General features: G+C 43.3%; 1 protein-coding gene across 1 annotated transcript; it reads left to right on the top strand.

The window, feature by feature from the left end:
- Positions 1-16,749: 16,749 nt before the first annotated feature.
- Positions 16,750-18,430, top strand: adoa (2-aminoethanethiol (cysteamine) dioxygenase a). The gene has a single exon (XM_023830867.1). It carries the CDS (start codon positions 17,017-17,019, stop codon positions 17,779-17,781), a length of 765 nt encoding a protein of 254 aa, XP_023686635.1. The 5' UTR covers positions 16,750-17,016; the 3' UTR covers positions 17,782-18,430.
- The last annotated feature ends 720 nt before the right edge of the window (positions 18,431-19,150 follow it).

Genomic DNA, 19,150 nt, shown 5'->3' on the forward strand with positions numbered 1-19,150 from the left:
TTTCGTTGAAGGCTTCTTTAGTCTTCTGGTAATTCTGCAACCCTTATGGTCCCCAACGGCCACCATAACTGGGAGGCCGTGACACAGACAGCCATGACATCAATATATAAGCATGTCCCAGATCTCTCGTTTTTTGCGCTGCTGTATATACAGGAAACCTTGGGGGGGGGCTCTGTCCTCTGGCCCCAACATGGGGGTCTTTTTGCTCCCTAGTGACTGTCCCTCTATCTTCACCAATGGCTGCGCTGTCTTTTCCGTTTCACAGCCTATGGAGAAAGCGGCCATGGGGAATTCACGTTCTGTCATGGGACAACCACGTGTCTGTTACAGTCAAGTAAATCACCAAAACCTCAAACAGTGGGCAGATACTAGTGGGCACTAGTATCTGCATTTATCTTGCGATTACAGATGAAAACTAGAATCACAAGTTGACCATGTGATTATCTACTTTGCTTGCAGGAGCGAGTTATTCCTCACGCCGGTCCCTGTGGGCCTATGAACTCATGAAGTTCTTGGCGCCGCTGTGTGTGAGTCGACGCAGTTGCAGTGGCCTGCTAGCGTAAGCAGCAGGGCCTTCATCAAAGTCAGTGGGCCGCAGCTGAGATTATGAGACTGCACTGCGGACGGACCAGTGAACGGCCGTTCTGTCTCGCCCCGTCGGGTGAAGGCCCGTGTGAAAACTAATCACTTACCGTGCAGAGAGGAACCATCTAAGTGACGCAAGAGCGGCGACACCCTATGGGCACTTCTGCTCTTCTGTAAGATCCCCTTTATTTACAAACATGCAAATGAAGAGACTGTGGTATGTCAAAATACGATATCAAGTAAACCTATTACGAAGGTGTGTCACTCTCTTTAAAAACAGCTTTCCATGACAATTGGCTTCAAATGGGATTGTCGGTTCATTGTGTATTATAATGAAGTATAGGAGCCACCTCAAAAGAAAAATTGGTATATAGGAGAATTTATTTAAGCAAATTTCTGTTTTTGTGTAATTCACAACTCTGTCTATGAGAATGGATTTGGAGAACTGCAGTGTTCCACGACGTATGGAGAACATTGATTTTAGACAGACAGACAGACAGACAGACAGACAGACCGACAGACAGACAGACAGACAGACAGACAGACAGATAGATACATGACAGCTGTATCCCCAGCAGCCATGCTCTTGGTTAATCTTATACCTCTTGACACAATCTCCTGGAATAACTACTGTAACATATGTTTTACAGATCACGGGAAAAACTATTAGACTTTAAGAGACATCTGAAAGTTTCTCTACTTTTTCTGTGTGCTGATAGACATGAAGAAGCTTATGATGTTAATCAACACCAAAGTGATATCAAAACACGACAAACAGAGCATATACTAATATATGTTTAGGGAGTATATACCCACTGCTATGTTTTTGTGAGTTTGTTTTATTTCTTTTTCACTTTATTTATTTATTTGTTTGTTTGTTTGTTTGATTGATTTACTTCTTATTGTTTCTCATGGTCTTTCTCATGGTTCTTAAGGGCTGCTAAGTATCTCAATAAACCCTCTTTGAAAACTCTGAGCCGTAGGTGTGAGCTCAGTCTTGACGAAGGTTGTGCACTCGACAATGGTGAGTGACACCGCTGGAACAAAGACTAAAGGTTGGAAATGAAGTTCCCCCGCATGTTTCACGGAGACGAGCAAGACGAACAAAGATAGCAAAGAGAGGCTAGGCGAAGATCCACGTCCGAGGAGAGGCTGCAGGAGACCATTCTGCACTGCAGCCCAGTGTATCTCACAGCACATATTGTTCACACACATTGCGAGCATTGTTTTTTTTCAGCGCTGCTTAGATATCTGGCATTTTGCTTGGGAGGCAGTAGCTTAATCTACATGCAGTTTTGCTGGGTCTTTGTCTAGCATGCTAAGCCAGCACACATCAAAACTCTCTCAGCACCAGAATGCATAGAAGCCATGTAACAGTGTTGCTACTATTTGTTAGGTTTAAACCAACTGTCAGCATGTTGTACATCAGCTTCAAGGCCACTGAGCTGCCTCAATGGGAAAATCCTTCAGAAAGAATCTCTTCATGGCTCTGTTTCCAAACTTTGACATTATGTATGAGATTAAAGAGTGAACACAACACTGTTCCGACTTTCTCTTGACTAGTGTGAACATGAATGGTACACTGATACAATTTACAATATACATCATTTTCCCTCCCAAACTGTATCCAATCAGGGCTCACCAAGTAACCTGTTGTCAAAGGGTTTTTTCCAAAGGGAACGGAAAAAAGCAATAGCTTTAAAGTATAATGGTGTGTGATACAATTCTCTTGACTTTTGGAGGATGGCCTGGTGTCAAGAAGGGCAACAAAGAAGCCACTTCTCTCCAAGAAAAACATCAGGGGCAGACTGATATTCTGCAAAAGGTACAGGGATTGGACTGCTGAGGACTGGGGTAAAGGCATTTTCTTTGATGAATCCCTTTGCGATTCTTTAGGGCATTCGGGAAAAAGATTGTCCAGAGAAGAAAAGGTGAGCGCTACCATCAGTCCTGTGTCATGCCAACAGTAAAGCATCCTGAGACCATTCATGTGTGGGGTTGCTTCTCAGCCAAGGAAGTGGGCTCACTCACAATTTTGCCCAAGAACACAGCCATGAATAAAGAATGGTACCAAAACATCTCCCAACCATCCAAGAACAGTTTGATAGTGACAATGCCTTTTCCAGCATGATGGAGCACCATGCCATAAGGCAAAAGTGATAACTAAGTGGCTCGGGGAACAAAACATTGACATTTTGGGTCCATGGCCAGAAAACTCACCAGTCCTTCATCCCATTGAGAACTTGTGGTCAATCCTCAAGAGATGAGTGGACACACAAAAACCCACAAATTCTGACAAACTCCAAGCATTGATTATGCAAGAATGGGCTGCCATCAGTCAGGATTTGGCCCAGAAGTTGATTGACAGCATGCCAGGGCGAATTGCAGAGGTCTTGGAAAAAGAAGGGCCGACACTGCAAATAATGACTCTTTGCATAAACTTAATATAATTATCAATAAAAGCCTTTGGCACTTATGAAATGCTTGCAATTATATGTCATTATACCATAGAAATATCTGACAAAAAAAGATCTACACAAATCGAAGCAGCCGACTTTGTGAAAACCAATACTTGTGTCATTCTCGAAACATTTGGCCACAGCTGTGCACATGCATGACTCAAGGCAATAAAATAAGCCCCAGAATCACAAAGTCACCTGCTCTCTGTATATATAGTGAATCTGCTAATGATCTCAAAAGTACAAAATTAAGCGGCATGTTTCGCTTTCAATGTCGATACAGTGATAAGATGGCCATTCGGTGCCGTTCATTCGCACGTTCAGCTGAAAGTTCAAGACTGGTGCATTATTAATTACGAGAGGCACATTATATCCTGTTGCATAACAGACTTTATACACTATAGCCTCCTCCTTGTATATGTGTGTGCTACTTCCATTCAGCATAGCTGGACCTTCTCCACAGTCTATGTTACTGTCTTAGTCTTCATTAACATCAAATACATCGTTCGGAAGACCGATTTTCTTTTCCATCATAAAGAAACAGTGTTTACACTCTTGTAGGTAAAAGCACAGGGAAAAAAGAGTGTTTGGAAGGGCCAGCACCAGAGTAAATAAACTGCACGCATCAGAAACACTGCTCAGCTAAAGCTAGAGTCGTGCTGGTCCCCGGCTGTAGGACTCGTGTCAGAATTAAAGTGAGTCTCCAGGCCTCTCTGTTTGATGTCACGTGCCCACGGGATCATGCCGCCGATTCGCAGTCTGTGTAGGCAGCAGAACACGTGAAGCGATCTGATGAATGGGGCAGATTGCTGTGTCCTGATAAGGTGGCCAGCTGTTGGGAGGGGCGTAGTGCTTTGGTCAGGGTAGAGGGACTGAGACTGAGACACAGTAGGCTGCCTACACAGACTGCGAAGTCCACATAGGCATTTACATGTATGTAACAGTGTTATTACCTGGTAAGTAGTCTGTAGGGTTTGCAGACTACCCCAGTGCTTTTGATGTAGCTGAGTTTAGGTTATATTATAGATTTGTGTGAGAGTCACACACATGCTAAGCCGGAGTCTCGGGATGTTTGCTCCGAATTGGCCAAGTTTAAATCAAAATCAAGGAAGTTTATTTTTATGTCTCCGCTTTTCCGTGAAATGTCATGACCTCGGGGGACAGAGGCGCCGCAGCAGCAGAGCAGCCCGGACCGAAAACAGAGACCCTCAATCCGAAGAGGCCATTTCTTTATACACTGTAGCAGTTCTTTTGTGTTAAACACATTAAATTCAATACTGTTTGGTAGCGATAATACGATCAGAGGAATTCCCTTTAAATCCATATTAGGCTGGGTTATTAGGTTGTACTTCTGCTGGATTTTTAAAAATACAAATCTGTCATCATATACGTGTACACACACGCACACACATACACACACGCACTCATAAGTGACTTCGTCTCCCTCAGGCTAAAACATGAGGTCGTACATCAGGGGTCCCCCTGTCAGGGAGGAATGAGACCGTGGTGTCACGGCACCGACTCGGCTTCGCGGAGCAAAGCGCTACGGTGCCCCAGATGCGGGCGGAGCCAGAAGGATCACTCATTTCAGAGAGACGGCAAGATGCTATCGGGCGATCTCAGAGATGAATGTCGGGTCCTCCCACTCGGTCGAGGTTTCCAGCTCATCGATCGCGGGCCGAGGCAGATCGATACCCGAGTTATTCCAAAGTGACGACTGGCAGTGATGCAAATGAAACTCCCTGCGTGCTGATACACCCAGTCTGTGGTCAGGTTCTCAGCCTCTGTGCTCTGAAAGAACAAGAGAAAAAAAAAGAAAAACAGGACCCAGGATCGCAAACAAAAAAAAAACCTACCGTGTTGGTTCAGCTTACAGCTGCTTATAAAAAAAAGACTGAAGATCAGGAGGAAACGCAACTGAAGTAGCAAGTAGTGAGAGTGTTAGCATCCCCAATGACTTGTGCGGCTAAAATCTGAAACTAATAATTTCCTGAAAGGACATTCCATTGCCAGATCTAACGTTATACACTCGCTATCCACTCAACTTTCCATCCAATAATTAAACTTCCCCGCTGGCTACTGCGTGAACAGGGATGTTATTTCTCAGCTGAATGACGTCCTGCAGTGTTCAACTATGATCTCGTTGAAAGAAGCACCACCCTTTGGTGACCAAGATAGAAAACGATCATAATCACGATGTCAGTAATGACTGCACCGCCAGTGAGTAGCAGCAGGGTATTATAAACGGCTATCAATGATCTGCTGCTTTTTAATGCTATTATTTATAACTTATTACACGGCTCTCTGGAATGCTTGATTCTGATTGGTCAGTTGAGACATTTGCAGGTTCATTATTTTCAAATAATAACCGCTCCAAAGTAATAACGCATAGTCACGTGGTACTATATCGTTTCGCGGAAAGATAAAAATGTTATTTTAAAACAAATATGCCAATAAAATGTTTCAAATTCATATTCATGTCCATGTCATTTTCCTTATGTGGCAAGTAGCCGTGTAATAAGCGGGATAATGTACAGGCAGCCGGTAGTTATCGCGAAATAAGCCCCTTCAGTGTGATACAAGACCCTCCGCTTCGCGTCGGGTCCTGATCACACTGTCGGGGCTTATTTCTGCGATAACTACCGGCTGCCTGTACATTATCCCTTACTGAGAGTCTTGTGCTGTCACTGAGATACCTGGTCCAAGGGTATTGGAGAGAGTTTGATATTGGTGAAGCACAACTTAATAATTTAAATGCAAAGGTCTATTCTTGGGGGAAATAAATGAAGCCAAATGAAATACTGGGGGGTACACCCCCCGTCCCCCCTGGTTTCTACACCATTGCCCCAATCATGGGTATACATTGGGACGAAAACCCTCCTCCAAGTCAAGTCAAGTGGGTCTTTATTGTTGTCATGCCATCTATATACAATTCGCAGCATATACAGTAGTGGTGCGAGTTAATGTTCCCCAGGACTGTGGTGCAGTGTGTATATATAAACTGCAGAGACTGTAAACAAGAAAATAACAACACAAGACGGAGAGGGGAAAATTAGAATAATAGCTAACAAATATAAATAATAGAGAATATACACACTGTCAGGATGGGTGCCAGTCTGATCCTGACCCACGTGTTTTGTCCCCATTTGGCCAGCAGGTGTCGCTGGCCATCCTGTTCCCCCCTCTGCCTTGTAGCCCCTCAGTCCCTAGTGTGTGTCCCTACTCCCCAAGCCACCGTGTAGCTTAACAGTCTAAGTGGTTGCCCATCATCCAGACTCCCTTGTGTTGTGGGTTTGAGGCTGGCCCCTGTTCCCTGGTTGTGCTCAGTTACGTTAATTTGTAGCTACTTTTAGTTAGTTCATATTTTTCTGTTTTAGGTCCTTCGTGGTCCCTTTTCTGGTTCCCCTTTGTGGTCTTTTTTGATAATATCTTCTGGCTGTTGTGAGTTGCTCCATGGATCGTTTCTCTTTTCCTTCAACATAAACTACTCACTAGCTCGGGGTACCCACACGCTGTATCAGATACGGTAGCGATTGTAAAAATCTTGATTAAAAAGTTGAATATATAATAAATGAATAAATACAACAGAAGTACAGATACAGCAGATGTGACACAGGTGTAAGAAAAAATTTAATCTTAGGCAATGTCCGTTGGATAAAATAGTTAGTGCTGCTGGTAGACCAGATTTATAATGGGGCTGGTAATGACTTTAGAGTCCTAATAGCTTTGAGGAAGGAGCTGTTACAGAACCTCACAGAGGTCACCTGGATGCTTTCATTGACCGCTATGGCATTTCTTAGTCACCCTGCAGTTGTGTTTGTTGCATCGCGCGCACGAAGCAGAAGTAAGTCTGTCTTTGAAGCATTTTCAGACGATGTTTCAAGACACTGGGGGGCTGTGACCTATGACTTCAGCAGCTCCTCAGTTTCAGATCCTTGTCTTTGGATATCCTGGTCAGCAATGCTTGTCTGGTGCAGAGATAGTGTCGGGAAGCAAGAGGACAGTATGGGGGGGGGGTCAGTTATGTGGGGCCGTAGTTAATTTACAGTAATTTATGTCGCTAGTATGCCCCTCCCTGTCGACATTACTGACCTCACCCACTGTTGCCACTCTTCAGAAGGAAAAGTAGCTCATGTCCATGTGACCATCTCATGGTCAACCAAGAATAGCAAGTTTTCCAGAAATGGGGCTGCTTCGTCACTTTTTTCAAAACATATTGAATCAGTCTATGAGCAATGTATGTATGAGCAGAAATCTCACACTTGCTGTAAAAACAAAAAAAAAAGTTTTAAATCGTGAAATCCAGTCAGCACTCCGAATCCAAAGGGCGTTAATTCTAGGACCCTCCACAGATGCCGAAAACCACAAATGCTTGCGTCCCACATGTAAAACAGCATATTATTTGTGCATAACCTACACACAATCTCCCAAATATTTTAAATCATTTCCAGATTACTTATAATACTTTATACAATGTAAATGCCAGAGGGGGAAAGTTCAGGTTCAGAAAATACAAATTCAGACCAAGATTTTGTTTCGACCAACCAGTTGAGTTTAAAGAGTCACCTTAACAGAGTACTCAACTGCTTGGTTGAAACAAAATCTTGGTCTTGGTCTTGGCCAGGGGTGCCCACACTTTTTCAGCTTGCGAGCTACTTTTAAATGACAAAGTCAAATGATCTACCTACTATAAAAATGCAAAACATATATTTATTTATAAATATATTGAGTATTCTTAATTATTTGGGATTTTAGTTCCTTCACCTTTATCTCTCAGCTCACTTTTCAGAGGGAAGTTAATGTCGTAGTTTTTATGAACAGTCCGAAAATGCCGCTCCGCATTTCCCTTCTTCGGAATAGCAACGGTAGACTGACAGATAAGGCAAATGCACCTCGAATATGATATGGTGAAAAAAAAAACTCCTTCTTCCATTCCGTATGGAAGTGGTAGGTTTTTTGGCTTCTCACTTGGTCCAGCTTCCCCATTAATCTTTATACCCTTTCTTAAGTTTAGTAGAAATAAATTGGAGGCTAACTAGGCGACTCGGTAGCTTGCTAGAGTTTTGCAGCAGCTAGCGCGGTTGAACGCGTCATTCATCCTCTATTTTTTTTATGCTATACGATCTGCCTACACTACCTTTGCGATCGACCAGTAGATAGCGATCGACGTATTGGGCACCCCTGATCTTGGCTAACGGTACAAATCAAATGGATGTCCCATGTTTGTGCGAAATGGCATCTTTTTAACATTTATGTGTTACATGCATGTAGCAATATGATTTGGAGACTGTGGTGGAACTTAAATCTATCACCAAATTAACTGGAAATAAGAATATTTTTGTTCACCTGTGGAACCTTCTGCTCTTAACCCTTAACCAACCATCCAAACAGCCCATCCGTCTTGTAACCGCTTATTCGGGTTCGGGCCATGGGCAGAGTTCACATGTATCAGTGAAATGTTGTGCAACCAGCTCAGCTGACCGTAATTTGAAGCTAAGCTAAAATGTTCCTTTGAGAGCAGCTATTTCACGAGAAAAACCACCTCGCTGCTCACAGAAAGAAAAAAAAAGTACCGTGATGAAGAAAGACTGCAGAGAATGAGGAAAAGAAGCTGTGATGAAAAGAGAAGCCGCTGAACTGCCAGTCATGATTAACAGAATCAACCGCGATCAACAAACAAACGGTGGATTTTCACATGATACTGCTCACATGCGCACTTTTATTTACAAAGCTCTAACGCGACCCTGAACTGAATCAGAGATGGATGGTAATAACAATACATTTCATCTGTACGCCAGTTTACAAGGACCCAAAGACAGTTTTCATTATAGAATGAGGGATAGAAAAGGAACAGCACAGCTAGGTAATTGTCACAAGATGTGAGACGAAAGACTCCAAGGCAAGTGGTTTGGCGAACAAAAAGGGGTATACAACTGAACGGGAGCAGCGAAACAAACGAAACCGCGAGGAGTTAAAACAAGGTGAATACAGGGAAACGATACGGGCAAACAGGAGAAGCGATGTCAATGACCGGACTGGGGCTGACGACACAAGCAGGTACTTAAATACAAAGGCTAACCATCGGTAACAAGCAACAGGCGTGACTCATCAGGGCCACGTGAGGGAGGAGACAGGGGAGTCAGGCGGACATCACAGGCAGGATGTACTGTAACAGTAATAGTGTAAACACAGGAATAATAATAGCAGTAGTATAGCAATTTACAATGCAATGTACATATGTTATATACATATATACACTCACCTAAAGGATTATTAGGAACACCTGTTCAATTCCTCATTAATGCAATTATCTAATCAACCAATCACATGGCAGTTGCTTCAATGCATTTAGGGGTGTGGTCCTGGTCAAGACAATCTCCAGAACTCCAAACTGAATGTCAGAATGGGAAAGAAAGGTGATTTAAGCAATTTAGAGCGTGGCATGGTTGTTGGTGCCAGACGGGCCGGTCTGAGTATTTCACAATCTGCTCAGTTACTGGGATTTTCACGCACAACCATTTCTAGGGTTTACAAAGAATGGTGTGCAAAGGGAAAAACATCCAGTATGCGGCAGTCCTGTGGGCGAAAATGCCTTGTTGATGCTAGAGGTCAGAGGAGGATGGGCCGACTGATTCAAGCTGATAGAAGAGCAACTTTGACTGAAATAACCACTCGTTACAACCGAGGTATGCAGCAAAGCATTTGTGAAGCCACAACACGCACAACCTTGAGGCGGATGGGCTACAACAGCAGAAGACCCCACCGGGTACCACTCATCTCCACTACAAATAGGAAAAAGAGGCTACAATTTGCACGAGCTCACCAAAATTGGACAGTTGAAGACTGGAAAAATGTTGCCTGGTCTGATGAGTCTCGATTTCTGTTGAGACATTCAAATGGTAGAGTCAGAATTTGGCGTAAACAGAATGAGAACATGGATCCATCATGCCTTGTCACCACTGTGCAGGCTGGTGGTGGTGGTGTAATGGTGTGGGGGATGTTTTCTTGGCACACTTTTGGCCCCTTAGTGCCAATTGGGCATCGTTTAAATGCCACGGCCTACCTGAGCATTGTTTCTGACCATGTCCATCCGTTTATGACCACCATGTACCCATCCTCTGATGGCTACTTCCAGCAGGATAATGCACCATGTCACAAAGCTCGAATCATTTCAAATTGGTTTCTTGAACATGACAATGAGTTCACTGTACTACAATGGCCCCCACAGTCACCAGATCTCAACCCAATAGAGCATCTTTGGGATGTGGTGGAACGGGAGCTTCGTGCCCTGGATGTGCATCCCACAAATCTCCATCAACTGCAAGATGCTATCCTATCAATATGGGCCAACATTTCTAAAGAATGCTTTCAGCACCTTGTTGAATCAATGCCACGTAGAATTAAGGCAGTTCTGAAGGTGAAAGGGGGTCAAACACCGTATTAGTATGGTGTTCCTAATAATCTTTTAGGTGAGTGTACATGTATATGACGTTTGACGTATAGTAAAGCAGTAGAGTAGTAATGGATGGATTGTTGAATTCACAAACTACACTTTTAGTTTACACGAGGAGCAAAAAAAATTCATATTTCTGCAATAAGCTTGGCAACGACGAGAAAATTAATGTCCGCCTCGCCATCTTCAGTCTCATCGCCCCCTTTCGTTAGATTAGGATAAACCTGAAAATCCCCATTACTGGTATTGGGCAAGACTATGTTGTTCCCACCAGTGCCGATCTGCGGCTTTTCTGGGGAAGTGAGAGGGTGTGTAACTGACTGTACATCAAGACATTGTGTAGCAGATTCAGAGTAGTGAATACATTTGGAAACAGAAAAAAAGTTTGGACACACCTACCCAACACCCAAAATAAAGGTTTATTTGTACTATTTTCTACATCTCAGAATAATCATAAAGACATCAAAACTATAAAATAAAATATATGGAATTATGCACTGACCAAAGAAGTATTAAACAAAACAAATTGATTTGTTGGAGGGTGGAGCAGCTCTCTGGGTTGGGATTCAGAAGGTTGCTGGTTCAAATCCCATGGTCGGCAGTGTTATCCCACTATTGGGCCCTTAAGCAAGGCCCTTAACCCCAGTTTCTCCAGGGACAGGCTGACCCTACTTTCTCCTCTATGCCCATTTTATGAGGTGGCCTCTGGGGATGCTTTCCCAGCTGCCCTGAAGGAGGTCTCACGTTTTTCTGAGCTCTCATTGGTCGCTTTTCCTTCACTCTCTGGTCAAACTCCTCCTCTTCTGTGGTTAGGTCAGGTGGCCAGGTCACGTGATGAGACACTGTCACTTTCCTTCATAGGCAGCTTGGCGTGTCCAAACTTCTGACTGGCACTATATCTATGCACTATCAATTCAAATATGTAGAAAATGGCAATTAAACAACAATATGAAATATGGAGCAGCAATTAAAACAAAGGCTAATTAATTAAACCTGTATGACTAGTTCTGCCCCCATCAAATCTGTTTACATCAAAGGAGAAAGTTTTGGTCATTTCTTTTGGGAGACAAAGGGAATAGTTCATTAATACTGCACACTATGACCCACATACAAGAAACACTCACGGGTTTGAAAGATCAAGTGTCTTGGGACAAATTATATTTTTTGAAAGCAAAAAACATAGATAATGCAGCCTAAAAGGCATCAGTGCATTATAAATGTGTCATTCTGGCAACTCAGGTAATACGCCAGACCACTAAAGTGATTAAGCATAATTGAACCTCAAGGACCTATAATGATGGTTTATTTATTTCTATAGGTGCTGGCTGTTCTGTCTTTTTCCATGTTATTATAGAAATATGGCCGTTAATGAACCGGAAGCATCCGTCGCTTTTGCAGGGACCGTATTCCCTTACTGCTAATAGGCATGTAATAATGCTTAATAACAGGATGTGATTCATCATCTCAAACCTTTCCCAGCTCAGGTTGTTATTCCAATATCATTCTTTCTGCACATCATCTTCCATGAGAGAGGGCACGTCCACGAGCGATGGTCACAGACAATGCGTGTGATATCTGTTTCCTGTTGAGCAAGAAAACGCACCCTCCCCCAGTGCCCCCACCCCAACCCACCACAGCCGCTGGGGGCTTTGTGCACAGCTGCCTCGAACCGTCGCTCACCCGTGAACCCCCCCCCCCCCCCCCCACGACAGCTAATCAGACTGCCGGGCCTTGATTCAGACCCGGCTGGAAGGGACGGCGGAAATAATATGCGAGGAATGCTTCCGGGTGCCAGGGGAGAATCTGGGACAGACGGGGAAGTCACTCCCCAGGCTTCAATAGGGCCTCCAAGCCACCGTCGGCACGAGTCACCTGGATGGAAGGCCACCGCAGAGGGGCAGCGCGCCCAGCAGACGTGAGCTGCCACCGGCTGAAGTGTCTCATATGAGGCTCATTTCAATCTTGATCGGTAACAATAACGTGAAGACAAGACAACGCCATCCGTCTCCATTACGGGGACAGTGTTTTCTCCCAGATTATCCACTCTGTCGTGTTCTCCTCAAGTTCCAAAGGGGATGCTGTCTCATACATCATTTTCTCACAAAGGTTGAAAGCCCCCCTGCGGGTTGGGGGTGGACGGGGCTCTTCCTGCCTACTGTCCCCCCCTTCGGGTCTGTCTACCTTGACAGGGACGGCTCCCAGCTACAAGGGGGGAATTAGCATAGCAATGGGGGAAGGCTGGACACCGCCAAGCGACTCTGCAGCACCAAACGTCACGGCGTTCCCGCTCTCGCTGGATCCCGGGCAAATGGGGACCCCAGCGGAGATGATCATGTTCTCGGGCATCCACAGCAATCCTAGATCACACTATCTTGTTAGCCAGGTTTTCTCAATTCAAGGCTTGGCTGCACATAGACCCCTGTTATTGCAGCAGGACATATTTAAGGTTGGAGAGATGTTTTCAAGCAATTACTGAACGTAATGTCAGATTTAAACAGGAAAAGCATTTATTCAGTGGCAGGTTATACATCATTAATCTGAGTGCCATTTTTTTTTGCTGCAGAGATACCCCCAAAATAATCACACTGCGTTGCTTCTGCAAAGAACTTGTTCATTCCATCAATCTATTCCATCAAGCAGCTGTCGCCATGCCGTTTTTTCAACTTGTATTGTTGGCGATTGGGCAACATGTGTCATCCTTTCTAATCTGAAGCATTTTAATGGCCTTGTTCCACTTCAGAAGCTGAGCATGAGAGCCAGCGAGGCAGTTCGGGGCCCAGGGTGATACGTGCCTGCTGTGATAGATAGGACATTACCAAAGTTGTCAGGACCTGTTGCTCAAAACACACAGCCTTAGCGGACAACTTCATCTACAGTAGACAGAAACCGATTGGCATAGTCTGGTCCACTGGTGCCAGTTTAGCAGAAATGGATTTAACGCTTTTTATGTCAACGTGAGCCTCCAGTCGGCAGGATGTTTGCATTGCTTTTTCCGATATGCATTAATGAGGACGGACTTCCTCCTCTGTCCCACATGTGTTGTGGTGTTTAAGGTCAGCCCTTCCTTCCAGTCTGTTTTCAACATTACAAATCCCGCTGGTGTCGGTTTAACTTGAGAACACGCGGCTCGCATCTTCAGGGGTGAAGAACTAAAGCCGGAAGAGGGCCAGAGAACCCAGCTTTGCTTTGCACTCCATAGACAGAGGGACCATTTTGTCTCTTAAACATTATCATACAATACACTCTGTAGCTACCACAAGATTATTATGCTACGCTATACCTGTGCGTAATTTGAAAACAATGTTTCACTGTTTGATCAGTAGCTTTAAACAATAAATGTAAAAGGTCCATTGTATTAATTACAGGGTTTTTATTGTGATTTATTGTGAATCGCCGCTATTCCATGTTACTTAGTAATGTGAGACAGCAAACTGTAGATTTCCTCATATTTACGTGAGATTAAAGATGCTTGAATGATTATGCTATACACAAAACAGCTAGTCAACTTAGGTGTCATGAATTGCCCATTCATAAAATAAAGAATCAACGGTGAAGCTCCTTCATAATGAATGTGGCATGTCAACGTACGGAACAAACATTTGCATTACATTGCAGCTAGAAAAATATGCAGACATTTTTCCTTCAAGCCGGGCCACTTATGAATTTTCATAAGTCCGCGAATTGGTAAAATATTTCGACGACAGTGGGGGTGTTTACAGTCCTTGGAAATCAATAATGAACTCGTTTGGGTGGAGGAAAGAGTGAGTCCTCTTGGAGTAAGGGCCAGATCATGCAAAGAGTTATAATGACAGAACAGAACGGCTGCGAGTCACGCGTAACAATGGGAACCTTCATGCATCCATAAGCAATTAGAAAGTCATAAATGCAGCGCATGCTGATTTCACAATCGAAAAGAACGAGTCTGCTTTTTGCGGATTCTTGGCCACATCTCCGGACAAAGCATGAAGCCTCTCTTCTTGACTTCTGTGCAATGTCAGTCATGCACATTTTAAACAGCAGCGAATAATGTTTCCTTTCTTCTGTGAAACATTAACGGGCTGGAGGGAAAAACTCTTATTTAGAAGGAAAAAAAAACTTGCCTCTGCTTGGACCAACTTACGAATCACAAATGTATTTGTCAGGAATGTCCCCGGATTGTGGGACAGACAAAAAGAAATGTTTGCCTCTTGTGCTCAGATTAACGGCATTCTCACAAGATCGTATTAGTCACGTTCAACTCGACTGCACTCACAAAGGACGCTGAACCGCAATGAGCGGTCAACAATTACATACGGCTGCAACTGTGTGTGCTCAAAGATGTCTTAAGATTATTAAATGCCACCAGGGTCAGAAGTTATAACCGGTCCCTTCATAAGCTTGTTAATACGGATGCATATATAAAAAAATATGCATTATTATGGTACATTTTCACAAGACTACATCGTCTGATTGACTGGATGTGAGTATATTAACAGATTTCCAGTAGTATGTCATAATTTTACATAAAACTTGAATTGCATCTAATATGTGCACTAGACTAATTGATAATAATATTCTTTCCCTTCTTGAGATCTTAAATGAATTACTTGATGGAAGTGGAATTAAGATGTTGGTTGGGTTTTCGAGGAAGGGAAGAGGTAGCGTGATGCTAACAGTGGTCAGCACTGTTTTCTCTCACCTCTGGAACAAGGGTTTGAGTCTTGGCCAGGGTTCCCTGTTTGTGAAGTTTGCACGTTGTCATTATGGGATGTATTCTGGTTTGCCCCTGCAGTTCAAAAACATGCTGAGGTTAATTGGAGTTATCAGATTGCCCATAGGTGTGCATGTATGTGTAAATGGTGAGTGTGAGTGTGCCCTGTGATGGGTATGTACCCCATCCTGGGTTATTCCCCTAACCTCCAGACCTTGAATGGGATAAGTGGCTACAGAAAATGGGTAGCAAGTGAAGCGACCTCATTAATGTCCAGGTGAACAGTGCCTGTGCACAGGGCATGTAGCATTAGCAATCAGATACCACAACCCTTAGGTCATGAAATCATCCATTTTATTACATCATTATTGCTTTGAACATTACAGACACAAACCAATTGGTATCCAATAAATCCTGGCCAATGGCAATGTGAGCAAGATAAGGGGTTAGGAGATCCATGAGTGGAGAGATGACAAAACAAACCTAAAAGCATATCTAAGCCTGATTTCTCATGGAGCTTAAATACCATGTTGATTTATAAAAAGCGTGTGTGTATACTTGCTGCGCCATACTGGGTTAGTGTGGTTGGACGCATGCAAATATGTGAAATATGCAAATGTTATATACATATTTTACATATTTAATGTGGCTGTATCTTTGAAATAGTCTTTATTCAGCTTCCTGCTACACATATTCCATGTTCCATGTCACATTTGGAAGGAAGCTGAGGCAGTGCTGCCCACTGTGTGATTTGGTGAAGTGTGAAGTGGGATCCATATGGAAATCCAAGCAAAATACTTTTTTTTAACTTGGCCAGAGAACAAGATCCCCTGAACCAGGATGTCTGTGGGTTAGAGCTCCATGCCTGTAAATAGAGCTTGAGCACGACTCTTAACAAGATGGAATATGTCAAAACTACCTGCTTTCCCCGCAGGGACTAATAAAGTATCTCTATTTAAATTTCTGTACATAGAAACTGTGAAGGGGGGGGTCATTCCATTGCTCAGCAAATACAAATGTTTTTCCTTTCCACTGGATTAAATACTACAAATCTGGGTACGTGCTAACTCATATGGAGTGTTGACAGCAATGTATTAATTAAATATTAATCACTTTTAAAAATGCAATACATATGCCACTAAACTTATTCAAATGAAATGACACAAATAAATTGTGTGAATTGTTATTTTAAAGTTACGTCATCCTTTTTTGATTTCGGTACTTTACAGCTGACGTGATTGCATTCTGTATTATACAAAGTGCAGCTTGGACGATAAGTTAACTTTGACGGAGGGTGAATGGCCTAGTTGGCCTTGCCCTCTGTAAAACTCGAGCGCGATCTTCGTCTGTGGGAATTGTAGTGTGATAATACTAAAATAGGTATTCCCTCAACCAATATAAAAATTATTTATGGTATTAATAAAGGACTTTCACATACATTTTTCCGACATTGGAACTACTTCAAACATATACATTTTGATACACTAAACTAATTAATAGACCTATATACATATTGAAAATTGACTTCATTTCCCATAGTTCAACACTTGATGCACGCAGGCGCTTCTGTGGACGTGTAGAATCCATGGCCGCGAATGGGGTGGAAAATAAGAGGGTGTGTGGATTATGACTTACATCCAGAGGATAAACGGTATATTTTATTTTTTCCGCATTGCACTTTACTAGTTCCTATTTGCGGTAATTTTGCGATAGTCCGATCGGAGTCTGCGCCAAGGTTGCCTGTTTGCAAAGGGTTCGATCTGCTAAGATAACTGCAAGGGGAAGCTTTGCGTCTCCCCTGAGAGCTGAGATCGCCACTATCCGCCTATATGATGCCGCGGGATAACACGAGTTCTCTTATCCAAAGAATTGCAAGACAAGCCCATGTTACTTATAAAAACACGGGCTCATCTGCAAGCGGGGCCAATAATAAAGTATTTTTAGAGGACCACAGTAAACTTTGTAACCTTTTAAATGAAATCAAGGCGGCGGATCTAAAAATTGCACCAAGGAAAAGAAGGAGTTCTAAGTCTCTGGGTAGTAGTCCTCCGGTCACGTACATGCACATATGCGAAACGAATGGTTTTAGCATGGGGGTGTTTCTGCTGAAGACGGGATCCTCCATCCCGCTGCACGACCACCCGGGGATGAATGGCATGCTGAAAGTCCTCTACGGCAAGGTCAGTATCAGGTGCTTCGACAAGGTGGATGAGTCACCTGCTGCCGGGACTGAGGCGCGTTTCCATCCCCCGTTGCTGCCCTTTCAGAGGGAAACTTTGCGAAGGTCGGTGTTGGGCTCCGTCTGCGAGATTTCCGAGGACAGCGGTCCCTGCATTCTCACCCCCCAGAAGGACAACCTACATCAGATCGATGCGGTGGACGGACCGGCAGCTTTTTTGGACATACTGGCACCCCCGTACGACTCCGATGACGGGAGAGACTGTCACTATTACAAAATTCTCCGGCCAGTTTTGGAGAACGCGGATGAGAAGCCGGAGCAACAGGAGGACGAAATGTGGTTATTAGAAATCCCACAGCCGGGAGACTTCTGGTGTGGTAGCGAGCCGTACCCTGGCCCCAAAATTTCTATATAAATCAAATTTTTCTATGAAAAATGTAAAAGACACGCGACTTCATAAAGGGAAAGGAATTCCATTCTGCTGAATGTGCGTCATCGGCGGAACAGTGACAGTTGTTTACTGGACATTTCTCAGGACATGCTTGCTTCATGGATTATTCTCTTGTATACACATTATGCATTTAATGCTGAATATTTAGCGGGCTTTTGGCAATATGTAGCCACTGTGACCGTCGGCTGTATCCCAAGGGAGATGTTTTCTGTAGCGACACAATGGACGAAGTGAAAGTCGTCAAGGAACTCTGTTTAATTAATTTACGATAATTGTTGTCTGTATTGTATCCTGAATGTGCTGTACATCGTCTTATTTTCCATCACTCGAACACCAAAATACAACCTCTCATCTAGGCAAAATATATAATTTTTTAGAACACTATTAGGTACTCTAAGGCTACATAGGCCTACCAATTGTCATCAAGTAATATTTAAGCAATAAAATATCAAATTTTTAATTCTTTGTCCTCACTTCTGTGAACCCTATAATGATATAGCGAGAAATGTTGACACACAGCCGTTGCAAATGTAACGCAAATGCCTTGTATTGTTTATGTACATTTACAATAATGCATTTTTGTAGGAAAACTGAAATAGATTCTTACAAGTCATTTTGAGTGATTTAATGTTATCTAAATATTAACTTCTAAACTGTTTCGCAACAGTTATTCTTTCCTTTCCTTATACGTTCACTCTTGCGTTCTGCATAAACAGGTCGCGCACAGGCCATTCCGCACAGTAGTTGTCTATTTCTCCATGTGAAGTTTGCCGATTTCCTTGTTCCTCCGTGCTCGTCTCATTTCCTGGGTGATTTGCTGAACTGGCAGAAAGTACTGCTCTTTTAACCACTGTCTTTCATCCCAATGTCTCGGTCCTTTGAGGCCCGTTTTGCCACCGGCGTTTTCTGAAGTGGCATCAGCGTGGCACCGCAGGCTCCTTAAATGACTAAGATTGAGTAGTGCGCTGCGGGGAATTGGAATAAGCACTTTAAACACCCAAAACTGATAGCTACTATACCTACAAATGATCGGTTCCGAATTTACGAGTGGAGTGGAAAGAACCCGACTTCTAGAGGTTCAAGATTGGTTTGAACTGCTCTGCTTTTGGTGTCCAACCGGCCATAATTACACCAAATTGAATGCATTGGGGCAATTATAAATTGTATATGTGTATTTTATCGAGGCAACGAAAAAGCGCTATTGCATTAGATAGTTGCACGGAGTTACGACAGTTGGGACCAGAATTGGTCTTAACTGCAAGCTAAATTTTGCAGCTTTTTTGTAGAGGGTAGAACTTATCGATTTTAATCTTTTTGGCCCCGTTTTACTGTT

This window comes from Paramormyrops kingsleyae, chromosome 20, assembly GCF_048594095.1.
Source record: "Paramormyrops kingsleyae isolate MSU_618 chromosome 20, PKINGS_0.4, whole genome shotgun sequence".
NCBI classification, from domain to species: domain Eukaryota; kingdom Metazoa; phylum Chordata; class Actinopteri; order Osteoglossiformes; family Mormyridae; genus Paramormyrops; species Paramormyrops kingsleyae.

Excerpts from the sequence above, each read along its gene's own strand:
- adoa (XM_023830867.1), top strand. The coding sequence starts at position 17,017 with ATGATGCCGCGGGATAACACGAGTTCTCTTATCCAAAGAATTGCAAGA.